The following is an 18,262-nucleotide window of genomic DNA, read 5'->3' on the forward strand; positions in this document are numbered from 1 at the left end:
CATTTGTATATAAGTGCAGGGGCGGCGCAGGGGGCTCCTGGCTGGGCTCTCCAAAGGAGCGACAATGGCCAAGTGGAAGCGGAAGCGACGCAATGCAATCAAATGGCGCAGCGCGCAAAATCTACAAAAACACAATCGCACACACAAGGGCAAATACAGGCAGCAGATGGACACACATGCAGCACGGGCGGTGGGCGGTGGGTGGTGGCAAGGGGTCAGGACAGAGGACACTGGACAGTGGACCCTGGACAGCAGGCGCTGGCAACTTGCAACGCACGCGAAAATCTTGCCAGTGGGGCGCCCGGAAAACTGGCAAGCCCAGGATCCCAGGACCTCTTCCTGTGCTCCGGCAAACAGTCCTCGGTACAGTTGCGCCGTCTAAGCCTGCTGGCTTCAGCAGGAGCAGCATCCGCCGAGGGGGGACTCCCCCCGCCGGCCTCTCTGGCCTCAGCTCCCACCACCCCCTTCTGGCCATGTTTTCGCGTTCGTTTTGCCGCGTTAACTGTCCATCAATGCGGGCCCAATGGGGGAGTGCACTGCGCGAAATGGCAAGAAGGGGGATCACTTTGGACCTAAAAGCACCCCAAATACTTTTCAAGGATTTTAAGATTGCTTCCTATTATTCGTTTTATGCAGTATGTTTATAACACGGATCCTTATAAAAATACTTAACATATCTTATAAAAAACTGTTATATTATATCATGTTATAGTAAATCTGGTTTTTGATATAATTAAAGTATCTTCTTAATCAAAAAGTACAATAAGAAGATGTAAGAAAGGGTTGTTCTACCTATCATGTTTTGATCATTATGCATGATAATTTTAAATATCTCTAACCTCCTTTTCCAAATTATTTAGATTTTAAGGAAAAGCGTCCCAACATTCGGGTCCATCCTATAAAGATAACATTTTTCCTGGTGCATCTGTTTCTAACTCAGGCGTAGGTCTCCTCCTCGTCCTCATCATCGTACTGGTCCTCGGCCTTTTCCACGTCCTGGTGCTCGTCCTGCGTCGCGTTCTCGTTCTCATTCTCGTTCTCGGCCCGCTGTCTATCTGTTTGTGTCTGTGGCATGCACCCCTCTACCTGATCCCCGACTGCTCAATCCTGGCCCGCAGCCCCACCCGTTAGCCCCAGGATGCCCTGGACGGAGGCCCCATCCTGGGGTGCGGAGCCCAGTGCCCAATCCCCAGCACCCGCCACCAGCCCCACATCCCGATTCGCTTCCCAATCAGACAGCCAGCGGCATCGTTAGCAACGCAACGCAACGAAACGCGACTCCCGGAGTTCGCCTGCATTCGCAAGCTCCAAGTCTCGTTGCAACCCCGATGGTCAGCAGCTCGGACTTCCACGTCCACCCCTGCCACCGGGCCACCAGGCCACCAAGCCACCAAGCCACCGACTGCGAACTCCTGAACCCCCTGCACGACGCCCCTTTTAAGTCCTTTTTCATTGCCCATACGCCCTCGAGGGGGTTTTATTGCGCTAGGCATTTTTGCATATTTGAGGCATCATCGCTCATCGCTTTTGTGTGTAAGCCAACTTTTAGACATGGTCGAAGGTAAAACAACAGCAGGAGCAGCAGGGGCAGCAGCAGCAGCTGAGGACGAAGACTCGCAAAGGGCTAGCCCTTTTGTGCCACCCACTTTCTGCATTCTCTAAGCTGCAACGTCGCCGCCGTCGCTGTTGCACTCTTCTATTTGCCGTTTTAATATGCAACATTTTTTCCCGCTGATCTCCCCGCCGGCCATGCCCCATCCCCAGCGCCCCTTTTACCCTCGTGTGTACGTTTGGTCACCTCAATGGTCACGGCATCGAGCACTGAGAACTAGGAATAAAGGCTTTATCTGCGAGATACTTCTGTGTTTAATTAGAAAAATTTAATAAGCTATGTGGAAAGTATTATATTTTTAAAAATTATTTGGTGATCATAAACAATACCTCTTCTTTATTGAGCCCTTATAGGACTTTAGAATATAAAGAAGATTGACTTGTGACAAGAGTAATGTAATTCTGATAAAAATAATATAATAATTAATGATTTCTCCACCTGGTTACATTGATATTGTGGGAAAGATAAGATATATTAAGATGGAACATTTATTAAAAATCGTTAATCCTCGTAAATAATTTAATATATTGCTCCGATAAGATTTCTAACACGACCGCTAACACTCATTTTCGCCCGGTGCATTCACACTCATGGCAACCGTTTTATTTGTTTGTTTGCTTGTTCGTTCACTCATGTGTGTGGGTCAGACGGCGACCTCCGCCCCTCCCCTTCCCCAACTTTGTCTGTTTGGCTCAAATGTTGTCATCTTTCCCCGCACACACACACCACGCCCTGCACCCCCTTTAAGCCGCCAACAACACCCCGCCCACCCACTCTCGGCCTTTCGCAGAGGCTTTCGTCGCTTTTTTGGACATCCGCAGCCAGTGGATTCTATCCCGTCCTCCGAGCCCGCGTCCTCATATCCACAGCTCCACAGCTCCACTTCTCCTCTGCCCGGTGTCCTTCCACGTCCGCGTCATCGTTTTGCTCGTCAGCGTCGTCGTCACCAGTTAAATACATAAATTTTCGTATAAACGCGTTCTGCAGTCGCGAGCCTAGCAGCCATTTCCCATTTTCCATTTCCCAGGGCCCGCTGCCCCCGCCTTTCCCCCCTTTCACTAGGTGGCGAGCAGCAACAAACAACTTAGAGAATGCGAGATGCATTTTCGCGTTCCTGCGTTTGATCCAAATGTTGTTTGCTGCAATTCATTTGCTGCTATAAGCCAAATACAGTGGGGTCTAATTGGGGTGGCCGGATCGGAATATTAACGATAAGTATCAAGGGTATCAAGAGGAGGATCACGTACAATGCATATTTAATAATATGATAAAAGATAAGGTGGTACAATAATAAGGGTAAGCAATACATATTATTGATGGTTGAATAATGTTAGTCCATATTGTATCTCAACGAACACAAAAATCTGACTAAAATAGATCTCTATCTCTATCTGAATGTATCTATCAGATACGTGAGAGAAAAAACATCAAAATTTGACAATTTGTATGTGTGTTGTACCTGTTATTAAAATAACTTTTTATTGACAAACTTTGTAAAGTAACTTTTATTTATACTTAATATATTTAAAAACAAAAGAAACTGACTAAAGTACCATTTAGATCCATATGTATCTGAAAGTATCTGTTAGATACGTCAGAGAAAAATTAGTAAAATCTGACAATTATGTTTATGTTATGTTTATTTATACTTTCTTTATTTACAAACACAAAAATCTGACTGAAGTGCCATTTGGATCCACTTATATAAGAAAGTATCTGTTAGATACGTCAGAGAAAAATCATTAATATCTGAAAGGTATGTATAGCTGTTTTGTACCTGTTAATAAAATAACTTATTATTAACTAATTTTGTAAAGTTACTTTTATTTATTTTATTTATTTCTACCCACATGAATAATAAACTAGTGAATGCCCCGTTGAAATAAAAGCGATCCTACAGTATAAATCCAGAATTCCGCGAATCAATTTTGAGGGCTGGCCATTAATAAGCAAGCGTATCACTTAGCGTCATTAAGGCGCCGGAAGTGAGTGAGCGAGGCACTGAGTCCCATTCAGAGTGGCCAGGTGAATACTGAGTGCTGAGCCAGCCGATCGCTGGCGAATACCTGGCGATCGCGCGTTCCCCCCTCCGCGGCTCGACTCATGGCCGATGGTTATTATAATGTAGCCGAACTGAAAGGCAGCCGCCATTTGCCAGTCACGAAAAATATGCATAATTTATGACTGGCTGTGGGGCCCCCCGCGCGCCCCTCTCGCTCGCTCGCCTCGACTGCTGCTGTAGCTTCGTCCCGCTCGCACTGGTGCGAAACTACTCATTTTCGCTGGATTCGCATTTCTTTATTTTATGTTTTTGCATATTATAAATGCGCAAGGCAATATAAAAACACGAGTAGTCATAAACACGGGCGGAAAAGCGAGGCTGACCAGTCTCCAGCGCCAGTGCCCCGCCCTCCGCCGACCGCCCCGTCGGCCCCCTGCCAGCCAAAGCGCCGCCACCCCCGCGGAGAGCGGGGGAAAATAGTGGAAAACTGCAGGTGCAGCCAGAGGCCGAAAGAAAGAGAAACGTCTCTTAAGTGCCGTCTCTCTCGCGAAAGAGAGGGCACGACTCGCCTCTCCAATTCGCCGCATCTTGTTTTCGCCTAAGCATTTGTTTACAAAGCACGAGCGGCAGCGACGGCGGCGGCGGCAGCGGCGTCGGCAGCGAAGAGAGTTTGCAGGGGGCGATGCCGAAGAGGTGCTTAGTGGGAGGGGGGTGGGTGGGCACCCCTCGAACGGAACTAATTAATGAAGCATCTTTCAGCCGAGCTTGTACCTCGGGAGGGGGTGTCTGGAAGAGCAGAAAGAGAGGTGCTGTCATCAGCAGGAGAGATCACTAATTCTAAGAACTATCAAAAAAAGGTTTTTCCTCTTTTTTAACTTTTTAAATTCTTAAAAAAATAAGAAATATCTTAGGCAATGATGATAAGATACTCAGTATATCAACTATAGTTAATCCTTTCGATAGCCCAGCTGCAGCTCCAGCCGCTATCAGCCACCTTGCCCACTTGTGAAGACCCCGAACCTTCGGCCGGGGTACTGGTCGGCGGGCCTGGCTCCACCCTCCCCTGCCCAGCGCCTCTGGAAAATATTAGGCCTAAGCTCGCTTTCGCACTCGCAGTGGCATCGCCGTCGCCGTCGCCGTCGCCGTCGCTCTTCGCTGCATTTTCGGGGCACTTCCGTTTCCTCACGCACGCACACTTGCGACGCATCCTTCGCAGGCAGCGGCAGTGGTGCAGCAGCGCCAAAGCGCCAAAATTTGGGGTTGCAACGGCGAGAGGCCGAGAACGAGGACGAGTCGAGCTGCGAGCTGCGAGATACGAGGCACGAGGCGCGAGGCGAAGGACGAGGACGAGGACGAGGCGAAAGCCGACGTCGGCTCTGAGCTCGAGGAGAGCGGGCCAGAACGCAGCGCAGGAGCAAAGGAATGCGGGCCGTCAGCCGGCGTTTTTTGGCGCCTACAGCTCGCCGTTTTCAGCCATTTTCCTGCCGCTCGCCGCTCGCCGCTGCCTCGGCCGAGGCCTCCGTCTCCGTCTCTGCTCAGTGGCAGCGGCAGTGCCAGCGCTCCGTCCTCGCTGCTCGGCCGCATCGCACTTTCCTTTCGCAACCGGAACGCAGCGAAGCGCCGGCAGAGCAGCTCGCGAACTATTCGCAACTTCGTCGCGGACTCCGTCGCCGCCTGAGAGCAACAACTACAAAGCGGTGGCAGTGGCAGCAGTGGCAGTGGCAGTTGCTGCTGCAACACGGCGCGGCCCCTCGGCGGCCTCAGTTTTCCAGAGCCACAGCCACGTCGTCGTGGGCCCTCGTCGTCGTCGTGTGCCAAGTTTGTTTTGAGTTTTTCCGCATCGAAATGTGCAAAACGATTTCAGTCTAATTCAGACGCTCGTGCTGAGAAGACTTTGGCCCTGTTTGCCGGCCCCTGCAACGCAGCTGAAGGCGCACCGAGCACGACGACGAGCACCGAGACGAACTGCACTGCAGGACCGAGGCGGCTAGTTGCCACATGGCCACGCAGTGCGCGTAGTAACGCGACGGAACGCAGCGCAACGCACACCCGCACACCCGCCCGCCCAGGGACAGCTCACACAGACACTCACATGTACATGCCCACTCCCGGCCAAGCCTCGTAGTTGTCGCGGCTCCCACTCAACTCCCTCGCAGCGCTATGTGAGGCGCGGTCGCGCGACGCAACGGACGCAGCGTTCAACGAGCGATCGTAACGGGGAGCGGTGATCAGCGGTCAGCGATCAGCGGTCAGCGGTCAGCGGTCAGCGGTCGGCCATCAGCGATCAGCGAATCAACATGGCGTCGGCGCAGGCGGAAACGAAGGCTGGCATGGCGGCCGAGCAGGGCGCCGGAAGCGGAAGCGGAAGCGGAAGCCAGCGGCAGCGCAAGGGCTCGGGATCGGGGGCTGGCTCGCCGAGGAGCAGCCGCAGCTCGCCCGGCCAGCAGCAGGAGGAGAAGCAGCGCCCGAAGAGCGAGGATCGCACCTCGCCCGCGGGCGGCGGGGCCAGGGAGGAGGACAAGGAGGACAAGGAGGGCCAAGGCCACGCGGCCGGGGGCGGGGGAGGGGGCTCCTCGCCGGTGAGCTCGCCCCAGGGACGCAGCTCGTTGGCGGCCTCGCCCAGCTCCACGTCGCAGCAGTTCTGCCTGCGATGGAACAACTACCAGACGAATCTCACCACCATCTTCGATCAGCTGCTCCAGAACGAGTGCTTCGTGGACGTGACCCTGGCCTGCGACGGCCGCTCCATGAAGGCCCACAAGATGGTCCTCTCAGCCTGCTCGCCCTACTTCCAGACCCTGCTGGCCGAGACACCCTGCCAGCACCCCATTGTGATCATGCGGGACGTCAACTGGTCGGACCTGAAGGCCATCGTGGAGTTCATGTACCGCGGCGAGATCAATGTGAGCCAGGACCAGATTGGGCCGCTGCTCAGGATAGCCGAGATGCTGAAGGTACGCGGCCTGGCGGATGTGACCCACATGGAGGCGGCCACGGCAGCGGCGGCGGCGGCCTCCTCCGAGCGGATGCCCTCCTCCTCCCCCAAGGAGGGCGGCCCTTCCACTTCGAGGACTGACAACGAGCGCGAACGGGAGGCGGAGGAGCTCCTGGCCTTCATGCAGCCGGAGAAGAAGCTGCGCACGGACTGGGACCCCCGCCGAGCTGAGACTCTCGCCGCTCGAGCGCCAGCAGGGCAGGAACGTGCGGAAGCGGCGGTGGCCCTCGGCGGACACGATCTTCAATCCACCCGCACTACCCAGCCCGCTGAGCAGCCTCATAGCCGCCGAGCGCCTGGAGCTGGAGCAGAAGGAGAGGGAGCGGCAGAGGGACTGCTCGCTGATGACGCCCCCGCCCAAGCCGCCGCCGAGCACTGGCTCGGGGGTGGGGGGCTCCTCGAGACGCCTGGAGACCGCCATCCACGCCCTGGACATGCCCTCGCCGGCCGCCACGCCGGGACCTCTCTCCCGATCCTCGCGCCCCCACTCGCAGAGTCCCCAGCAGCAGCAGCAGCAGCAGCAGCAGGGCCAGCTCCCCCTCCCGCTGCCCCTGCATCCGCACCACCACGCACCACCTGCCCCACATCCCGCCCAGAGCTCGGGATCTGGCCACCATCCGCCGTCGCCCGCTGGAGACTCCCGCTTCCCCCTGGGCCCGGCCGCTGCCATGGCCGCCGCCATGGAACTGAGTGGCCTGGGACCTGGTCCGTCCGCCGAGCCACGCCTGCCGCCCCCACCGCCGCACCACCACGGCGCCGGGGTGGGCGGCGGGTCAGGTGGGGCGGGCTCGGGCGGTGGATCGTCGCTGGCCGATGACATGGAGATCAAGCCGGGCATCGCCGAAATGATCCGAGAGGAAGAAAGGGTGAGTGGATCCTAATATTGAACATATAACTAGGGGGTGTAGATATGGATACCTTACACTTTTCGATATAATATATTAGAAATTCCAGATTAAGCACATTAGGTATACTCGTTTCGCTATATCCGCTATGTCACTCATATAAGACTGATAAAAAATCTTAAAAAAAATTAATGCCATAGATGGAATCACCAAAAAATGGTATTTTTCAAACTAACCATTCTCGTGATGAGCAAGTGATACTGTCAAATACTCAATACACAAATATATTGCGTTTTGGGACTTAGGATTAAAAAGACACTGGCATATCACTCAAGATAGTAATTCCTATAAACCTAAGATTAGTAGTTTCGATTTATTAAATGAGGTTTCTTCAAAATCTTATAAACAATCTGTAGACTTCGGTCTGTAAAGAGACTTAAGTCTTCCACAAGTCTCTTCTCTTCAATTCTTCAAACACAAATCTGCGAAGAGAGCGGAAGACTCTCTTCTGCTGCTACCGCGCTGCAGCAGCGCCGCTGCAGCGCTGCTCCCTCTCCTGCGCACAGACCACTTATCTCTTCCACTCTCCGGCCTTTTCCCTCGGTTTGTTTTGATTCACGATTCGCGATCTTCAGTCTTCGGCTGCGAAGAATTCTGCCGGCGGCTCTTCGCCTCGTGTCGTGACGTCACAGCGCGGAATGCGGAGCTCCAGTCCCACCGCTTCTGAGCCTCCCCCCACCTCTCCGCGGGTCCACTCCGTGGAATGATTGACAGCATTCACGTGCTCCACGTCGCCCATTGTTGGCTCTCTCTTTGCCGATCTTTCCCCCGCGGAGATTTGCTCCACATTGTGCTCCCCTTTCGTAGGACAGATCCCCCGATTCTTCGGTTCCTCGGCCCGCGGGGCAGTCACTGGAACGCCTGGGTGACCAGGAGGTGATTGAAATTCCTGTGGCCTGCGGTTGATTTCGATCTGCGAGCACTTTGCGACTTGTTGTGGTTCCCTAAGTGCGCTTCAATTAGGGCGGCGAAAGAGGTCTGCTCAGGGAAAATATGGGGGTCAGGTGGTAGTGTTCGAGGGTGCCCCCGCGGATCAACTACAAATCGGAACGGTTAAGATACAATGAACCGTTGCTCGTTCATTTCAAGATACTCTATCTAAGTTGTATACCACCTCAAATCATTAATTAATATATAAGATACAATTATTGGTAATTCTAATATTATGCATTCTGAATTCTCGGCTTCCAATATATCTCACGAAGCTTTTTTAAAAACATTTGGAAAAGAGTTCTAAAAGGACAGCTACTCTGTGTAATATATCTGCTACGCTAATAACTTGAAGTGCAATATAGAGATACAATATTCTTGCCAGCTTAGCTCCTTTCGGGGGCCAGCTCGGCGACCGGTTCGAGTTCGACTGCATTAGCACTGAGCTCACCGCAGAATTCGCACTTTAATAAAGATTTGTATTTATTTATCCAATAGCCGTCGACGCCGCTCACTCAAGAACCCAGATCTCTGGCGGCGAGGTCGAGCTCCACTCGGAGTCCGAGTCCGGGCCAGGCGGAGATCAATCGGAATGCGGTGTTTGCTTGTCCGGGGAGAACCGCGAAAGGAACTCCTTGCCCTGCCCGTTCCCGTTCCCGTTCCCGGTCCTCGGCCAGGTCCCTGATCCGTGTTCCGTGTTTATTGTCGCTTTCGAGTGCATTAATCAAACAGCCGGCTCCGTGTGCATTAGCCTGCTCGTGTGTTCGACTTTGAAGCCGTTTGTTTGCCCCAGCCGATCGCCGCGGCGCTGGCTCGTTAGCGTCTCTTTTCAATAAATATTTTGTTTTATGCTTTTTTAAATATTTCCCCGCTGACCGTTTGCTTTGCTTTTTATGTGCTTAGAAATTCTTTGGAAATGCATCTGCATCTGCATCTGCATCTGCATCTGCATCTGCATCTGAATCCGCTGCGGCCCCTGTATCTGCGTCTTTGTTTGTTTGCCTGGGTATTAGTGTTGCCGGCCGTGTTTATGCTTTCCTGCTGTTTGCCTTTCCGATTGTTCTCCGCTCCACTGCCATCGCCCATCGCCCGTCATGTATTTCCCAACGTTTATTCACACATTTCATTTATTATTAAAAATTGATGCATTTTTCGTTGCTTCGCGGCGATCGCGTCAAGGTACTGCCATACAGGTGCACGGAAAAAAACAGTTTTTACTTTGTAGATATTGATACAATGTTCAAGGATAAAACATAAAACATTATTTTTGATTGTAAACAACCCTTAATGTTCTATTATTTTTACAACTTCCTCAAATCAAAGAGTTACTAAGGTTGCACACACTTTTCTTCATCTTTTCTTTCCCGTGTAAAATCGAATATTGACAGGCGGCATCCTCGCCAGCTTCTTCAATATTTATAATTCCTTTCCATTTGTATTTATATGTTTGTGTGAATGCATCTCCGATTTATTCCGCCCTTTCTCCCCCTCCCCCACATAAGCAGATAAAGCCGATAAGTGTCAGTCGCCGTGGTGCAGGGTCTCGGATCTGAGTTGCAGGTTCTCGGTTCTGGCCGTCCGGCCTCGGTTTCTGGTGATTAATTGCACTTTTATTTGTCTGCCTTCGCCTTTGTTAAAAATCATTTTTTCTCCCTTACGCATTTTTGTTCTTTAGCTTTCATATTTTATTGCCAGCGCATTTAGATTGTGTGTGCGAGTGTGCATCATTAGAGGTTGTATATTATTATTGGTTTCCTCCCCGGCCGCTCGATCAGTTCACTGAACTTTTTGCGGAGCGTGGGCGCAGAGGAAGTTTTTATTAGGCGCAATAAGAAGATTGAAACTCTGCCGGGGGGAAGTACCATTTCGACTGCGGATTCATAGGATACTTTTCACTATTCAGATGATATATCATTATAATAGAAAATATTTTTTAAAATGAATTAACAAAAATTATCCTAGCATAGGAAACACTTTATATTTCCTAAAGATTTATTCTTGACAAAAAGTATGATAAAAAAATATAGATATAAATTCCCAAGCCCGGAGAACAATTGAGATACATGCGGCTACTGATTGAAATCAATGCCGCGTCCCGCAGACGCTTCCCTTTCGATTTCCTAGCCACTTTCCCACTCAATTAGTCCGCAGATGAGGGCCGGAGAGAGTCCGGAGAAAGAGGCAGAGAAAGGGAGAGAAAGGGAGAGAATCTGCGAGAATCTCACACTCGTGATTAGCGTGTGTCGCTTACCTTTTTCCAGCCGGCAAAAACTGCAGCCGAACGCCGGGCAAAAAACGAGGCAGACAAATTACCGCAGGGGGGGGAAGGCTAAACGTGCCACATTCAAACTACTTGAACAGAACCCGGGCAAAAAGGTGAGGAATCGGGAAAAGGGAGCGAGTGGCGTGCATAAAAATCGAAGAAGATGCACACGGCTCGAGAAGGAATCTCGCATCTCGGAGTGGGGGAAGCCAACGAGCCACTTAACCCAATCGACAAAAGTCATTACACTCGTCACTCTTTCGGACGCGGCAGACGAAGATGGAGAGGGCGACCCACAGCTTCCGCTGTGCAGGGCAGTATCTCGAAGATACTTCTCCGCCGCTCCCGCGGCTAACATCGGGGGTTGCATTATATAAAATAATATAAATAATACAATTTATTACGTGGCCCAGCGTGTTCTGCCCGTGCCGCCAGCTGCATCTGTTGCATCTATGGCCGGGCGTTTTGTATTTTCTCCTGTATACAACATCTTCGTGGAAAGTAAATAAATAAAATAAAAATGAAGAAATATATACGAGTTCAGCGCGGCCAAACAGCCCGAGAGCCAAAGAACACAAAAGAGAACGAACCCCAGCCGAGGAATAAAGGCAAAAATAAATTGTATAATCCGCTTTGATGTATCGCCTTCTGTTTTATATTATTCAGTCATATTTTATATGTGCGCACCGATCCGAACCGAACCGATCCCCAAACCAAGGCGATCCCCACATGGAGAATTCAGAACACTCGTGCAACACAAAAGCGGGCCATTCAAGTACTCCCCAAGTAGTTTTTACGGCTCTTATATCTCGTGTTCGTAAAGCTGCAAGGTTTGGATGGGAATTTGAATTCGAATTTGAATGCGGCCCTGGTCGATTTAGTTTAAATGCTCGGCATAAACATTTAATTAAATCCGAAAGCGGCCATAACCGGGCGATTTTAGTGTTTATATTTTCAAATACTTGGCGGAAAATTCTCATTTTTATGGCTAAGCCAAATAAATCGTATACGATGTGGAAATGAAAATGGGAAATGGGATTGCGGCAACAGCTGCACAAGTAATTCGTTGATTAATCTATAAAAATACATTTGTATCTATGGACTGTGCGCTGTGCGGCTGAGTATCTTGCAGCAGGGCCTCCTTGTGGCAGGCATTTTCTAATCGGATTTAGTTGGCCGGCTTCATTTATTTTATTTATTTTATGCCCGTAATGCGGCATAAATAATTTATGCTGATAAATAACCCCCAGTGCCCCCCTCTGAGGCATCATCATAAAGCAAAACAAGACACACCGACAGCAGGAAACGAGAAATAGGAGCGGAGCGGAGCGGAGCGGCCGCCTTTTCAATCTCGTGTATCCTTCTAAAAATATTTATTTATTTATTTTTCCACTCGCACACACACTCACTGCCACTCTGGGCCTCGCAGAGGTCTGCCCACATTTATTTGTAACCCTGTATAAATTTATTATATTGCATTAGTTGTAAGTCAGACCCAGGCTGCTCCGAAACCCAAATACATCTGGGGTGAAGCAGCAGTTGTGGCCTGCTGAGTGTCTCCCCCGGCTCCTCGTGTTCCTGGCCTTTCTCGGTCTTTGAAGTGCGTGGGTCTGGGGAGGGGACTGGGCCGGGAAGGTGCGTGAAAAAACTTATTATAAATTACCGTATAAAATATAACAAAGTTGCTGCGAGGGAGCGGCTCCTCTGCCGCCTCTGAGATACATCCGCGAGGGAGGCGGAGTGGGGCGGGAAGAAGGTGCGGTCAGGATTAGCGAGAGGAATGAAGCTGTTACACGGGCAGAACTGTGTGCAGTGAAGTACACACGACATATGGCAGATATTTTAATAAAAACCCTTACTACAAAAGTTTTCCCTTAAAAATGCTGTGTTTCAAATGCAATAGTACAGCAACTTAATAAGTATTATCCTAGGGTAAAGAGGCGTAATATTTGGTTCAAAGATTCCATCGAATCCATTTTATATATCAGATAAACTGCTCTAATAGGCATAGAAAATTATCATTTTATTATTTTTAATTTATTTGATCCATATTTCCCACATGATATATAAAAGTAATATTTTTTCCCGTGTGCCAACACTGTGAATCATCGGGAAGGACTTGTATGCGAAGGAGGGAAATCAGCGTTGAGTTAGGGAGTTGTAAGTGCATGAATGATGGAGCAGACCGGCGAATTAGCGAGGGCTGGAGATCGTCTCTAATTGATGTGGGGCACCGGGCACCTCGCTCTCCACTTCCTATAAGCCATAATGGAAATGCAGGCTCTCAATCAATTATTGATGAGCCCGGATTAGATCCCGCCCGGGTGTGAAAGTCTTAATCCCGCTGCCATTTTTCCTTTTTGCATTTTAAATATGTAGAGTATGTGCGGAAAGAAGCGGGCCGCACCCAACTCCTTTGGCAAACGAAGAGGGCAAGCCTCGAGAGGAGTTTCAAAAGGAACGAGTCGTCTGGGTAGAAGGAGGATAAGCTCCGGGTCCCTGGCCACAAACTAAAGACAAATATTTACAATGAGCGGCCGATTAATCAAACGCACAGCCAGGCAGCGCAAAAAAGTATTAAATAAATAAATAAATGGCAGTCTGCCGGGCCGACAACAAAGATCGGCTCCATCAGCAGTTGCCGTTGAAGGAGGCGAAATATCATGTGTATCTGAGAGATACAAGTTTGTCTTGGCTTTTGTCTTTGTGCAAGCCCGCCTCGCCGGCCCCTCTGCCCCCTCGCAATTTATATCGAACGAAAATAAATTAATTAAAAATGCAGTCGAGCGGACAGAGGCAGATACATATTTTTTTACTTTTTTTTTTGTGCTGCCTGCTTTTGTTTTGTAATTTATTAAAAGACGACCGAGTCAACGGCTGCAGCGGCAATTTTTATAATTGCATTTATTTATTTACAATAATTGCACGGCTGGCTGGCTTTTTCTTTTTATTTTTACTTATTTATGGAGCACGCACGTGATTGTCATCAGAAATCGATTGAATTTCAAATTTTGGCCCGTCATTCCGGCAGTGCATCGATAAGATAGTGTTAGCTAGGGATTGGGTAACCCAAGAAGTTGGTTGAAGTGCACGGGCTGAATGATTAGGGACGGTGGAACGGGAAGGCGGGGAAGGTGTTCAGGTGTTGGCTTTGGCGATTAGCCCACTTAAGGCGAGTGAAAGATACTCGGATGCCGAGATACCGAGGTACTCAACCTCTCCGATACTTGCGGTCGCCCTCGTCATCGTCGTCGTCATCCTCATCGCCGTCATCACCAAACTCAAACAGCTGTTGACGACGCGTCGCACCTCGCTTTTGGCCATTGTGTCTGCTGTTTTGTATCTGCGGCTGAATGAGTGACGTTGTGTGTGCCAAAGTGTGCTTGTGGCGGGCCATAACCTGCCGCAACTCGAAAGCTCACACACAGCAGCGGGACGGCTGAGAAAGGCCAAAAGCAGGGAACCGATTCCACAATACACTCCCTTAAAATATCCTTTTTTACTTGGGTCATAGAGATAATAGGCAAAGATATTTTTGGATGCGGAAGTTCCATTGAATTATGCCAAAACACAAAGATACTCTTTTATTGCTTGCTTTTATACACCTGATAACAATCCCTAAAGCTCCTATAGCACCTCCCTTCATATATATTTTCCATTAAAAAAAGACCTTTAACTTATAAGCAGTGTGGGCTGAATAATATAAAAGTATTTCATCATAAAAACAAATGCCTCTAGTGTCATAAAATTGATAAGGTGCTTTTATCAAAGTGACTTGAGGAAATATCAATTAATCAGTGGTAAATGTTAAAATTGACCAACGGCCATAAAGTATGGTTTGTTGATAGCACTTATGGCAGAAGTAATACTAAACAGGGTAATAAAACGTTTTGAAAATATTCTTAAAAACGTATTCCCTGATAAGCTATGGTGATACTCAAAAAATGACTAAGAGAAAATCAATTAATCTAGGCTAAATGTTTTAATCCAACAAGAAGTAATAAATTACGGTTTATTGCTAAAGCTGATAAGCAATTCGAGGTATTGTTAAATAAAGAGGTAATAAAAATTATTGAAATTATTTTTCCAAATTTATGGTTGATAAGTCTAAGTCAGTAAGGTTCAACGTCACAGATAAATGAATGGTTTATAATTAAGAAATAAGCTTGAAGCAACAGTTAAACATTTCAAGCCAGTTATTTTTTATTTTGCAAAAATAAAATTTGAAAAATATCGTAAGGCAGCTGATGGACCCCCGTTTGCAATGGAAACCCACCGAAAACGAGGAAATCAAAATTTGCAGCGCCGTCGACTTTGACTTTGATGCGTTGGCCGCACGCTTCGTTCACATCCACATTCACATCCACACTCAAACTCGCACAATGCGATTCACACTCATTCGCACGCTCTACTAACAGCAGGGGTGGGGCGTGGGGGGTGTAATCGGCAACAGGGGGTTAAGGGTAGTAAGCCGCGGCTGCGTGTTTGGAGCAAATCGCTCGCCACGTCGCTTTCATTCAATTAGATACATTTGTATCTTATGACATGTATTTTCACACCTTGTGCGCTTTCCTTAATTATTGCCGTACCTCGGAGATACTTTATGCCCCCGCCACAAAATCCCAAACTCCACGGCTGCATTGTGCAATAAAAGTAAATACGTTTCGGATTTTTATAACATTTAACATTGTTCGCAGCGCATTTGGGTTTGTTATTTATGAGGGCAGCGGAGCCGAAGAAACCGAGAAGAAGTTATGGCCCCCCTCGCGTTTCCCCCTTTTATGTGTGCCTCTGTGTGTGCGTGTGTACCTACGTTTAAATTTTTTACGAGTTCGTAATAAAGTTTCAACATTTTTCATCATTAAAATAAAATATAAAGCCGAAATTATATTTTATCGTCTTTGCATCATTCTTTTTCCTTAAATACACGGGCGCACACACACTCGCCGCCGCGGAGATACAAAGATACAGAGCGATACCCAGATACGGATACAAAGTTGAAGTTATGTGTAGCAGCGTCGCCGTCGCGGCCATAATAATGAATATATATGGAGAGAGACAAGAAACCGCACTTTAAATGAAGACGGGCTGCAGCAACCCGGCAAATACATATAATAAATAAAATAAGAAATAACAACAAAAAGAGATGTGAATAAAATACAAAAATGGAAAGACGCTGCCGAAGAAATATTCTTTAATTTAGACCGCGCCCCTCCTTTCAGGGCGGCGGAGTGACTGGGAGAAAAGGGGAAATAAAATAAAACGAAGAGCGTAATATAAAATAAATATTTCAAGAAACTCGACTCGGTGGCTGTTGTTCTTGTGCCCCGCATTGTTGCTGCCGACGTTGCGGCTGCTCTTGTTGCTGCTGTTGCTGTAGTAATTTATAATATTCCTTAACGATGTGCAAAGGGCAAAAACTGAGCGGCCGGCACAGTGGGGTTAAGCGGGGGAAAGTGGAAGAAAATCTATAAGTAAATTCTGGGGTAAGATAGTTTAATTTTCAAAAGTATCTTGTGGCAGTAGTATGTCTGAGATAGTCTGTAAGATGTTTTACCTTGCAAAGTATCTTTTGGCAAAATTATTCCTTTCTCACTGCTGGAAAGTTGGGGAAAGCCGATGATGTCTTCCCCCAAGTGCCCCACACCTGGCTCTCCTATTTCCCAGCGAGTGTCGCATGGTGACAACATTTACTCGCCCCCATTCCCGACATATTTGCCCAACTTGTGCTTTGCTCGGACGTCGGACATCAATCAGCAGCCTGCGATTGTCCAACTGACAAATGACTTTGGCAAGTCGAAGGGGCTACACACAGAGCCGCGGCTATCTGATTTACAATATCTCGGTTTGTGGCGAAGGTATTGCAAATCATGCCCACTGTGTGGAGTCTTAATTCATTTTATTCATTTTTATTGTTGCCGTTCCTTACTTTTCTGCTCTCTGTATTTTTTTAATGCGCAGCTGCTAAGGAAATGATTTTCGAAAATTGAAGTTTATGACGATGAATGGAATGATTTTTTTATTATTATTCTTGTATCTGCTCCCCACACACATCGTCTGCCCGTGTGAGTGTGAGCTTGCCACAACCATTTATAATAATATAAACAATAATTTTGAGCGCTGTTAACTTAAGTTGGGCATTGAACCCTGGCCGGCGAGTTAGCAGCGGTGGCTGCCTTTTAAATATATATAGTATTTCTTCGTATCCAGCGACTGACTGCAATTTGGCTTAATTGCGTGCAAGTCGCCGCTGCTATCTCATTATTATCAGACGGCAGTGACGTCGCACGATTAATCAAATCAAACGAAATCGAATCAAAGACGATTTACATGCACACGCGAATGTGGAGTGTGTGTGCTCGGTGCCACACACAGCCCATCCCTATCCCTGCGCTCATATATACAACCATCCGTATCTGTATCTGAATCTCTGCCCCCTTGGCTCCGCACTGAAGTATCCAAGGGGTTTGGGGCTATGACAAAGCATTTTTAAGCCATTTGATTGACTGACGTTAAAATATTCACGAGCGGTGCATGCAGCGATTTTAATCGCCAGCTCGCCCCATTCCTTCGCCACTCTTCAGTTCTCTATGCAAAAAATAATAATTATTAAAAAACCATATGAGCACGGGCCCGCTGTGTGCGGAGCTGGGCTGGGGAAGAAGTGCACGCAGAAAATAATGTGGCCCTCATTGGTTAACAGGGAAATTTTATTTATACAATTTGCGGAGTTCTACTGATGGTTGAAAAGAGCAAAATACACTAAAAAGTAGTTGAAAAAGAAGTTCGTTATTAAAGGGACTTTTTTAATGACTAAAAGATTGCCACAGCAGGAAAGCAGATATTCGCCCAGTGTAAGATAAAAAAAATCGAGTGCAGGGACAGATGACGGAGTTGCAGTTGCAGTTGCAGCGTTGCTGGGGCGCTGCCTTTGGGCCCGGCCTAAGTATCTGTATCTGCGAGCACATATATCTATGCATCTGCATCTGTGAGTCGTGTGCTGTGGGGCATTTGTTGTTGGCAGCGAAGCAGAAGGCGAGGAAGAGCGGGGGTGGGGGTGGGATTAATGAATTTGATATAATGACATTTTAGATTGCATCTGCATAACATTTAATTGTGTTTGCTTGTTTGGCACCGGCAGACACTCGCTTTCCGCCTCGTCATTCCCAAAAGAATGGGCCGCAAGGCGAGAGGCATTGAAGTACTGAAATATCGAAATATGGTTTGGGGAAGCCCATTTCCCCGCTTCGCGAGTGGGTGCAATGCGATCGATTCGTTCCTAAACTTTTCGCAGTTGCCCATATGCAAATGGCGCGTAATGGGCGCCTCATTAAAGTTTAAGGCTTGCAACAAATGGACAATCATTTTTTCAGCTCCTGCCCCCCGTCCTCGCTCGTTTTTCTCCTTTTTCCAGTGGCATTTCGCTGACTGACTGTTTTCTCCTGCTCAGGGCTCACTCAATTAAAATGTAGAGCCCGCCGCACTGGGCTGCAGTTGCAGTCGCCTCTGCGCTGTGTTGTTGCCTAATTTGCCAATTAACTTAATAGGCATTTAT

The 18,262-nt window shown here is 48.4% G+C and overlaps 1 protein-coding gene across 1 annotated transcript in view; it reads left to right on the plus strand.

Moving 5' to 3' along the window:
* The first annotated feature begins 5,189 nt into the window (after nt 1-5,189).
* Nucleotides 5,190-18,262, plus strand: part of LOC108030770 (protein bric-a-brac 1) — a 69,468-nt gene continuing 56,395 nt past the window's right edge. The window contains 2 exon segments of the mRNA XM_017103840.3: nt 5,190-6,766; nt 6,768-7,475. Coding sequence (XP_016959329.3) covers nt 5,912-6,766; nt 6,768-7,475 — 1,563 coding nt within the window. The 5' untranslated portion in view covers nt 5,190-5,911.

Source organism: Drosophila biarmipes, chromosome 3L (genome assembly GCF_025231255.1).
Source record: "Drosophila biarmipes strain raj3 chromosome 3L, RU_DBia_V1.1, whole genome shotgun sequence".
NCBI classification, from domain to species: Eukaryota; Metazoa; Arthropoda; class Insecta; order Diptera; family Drosophilidae; genus Drosophila; species Drosophila biarmipes.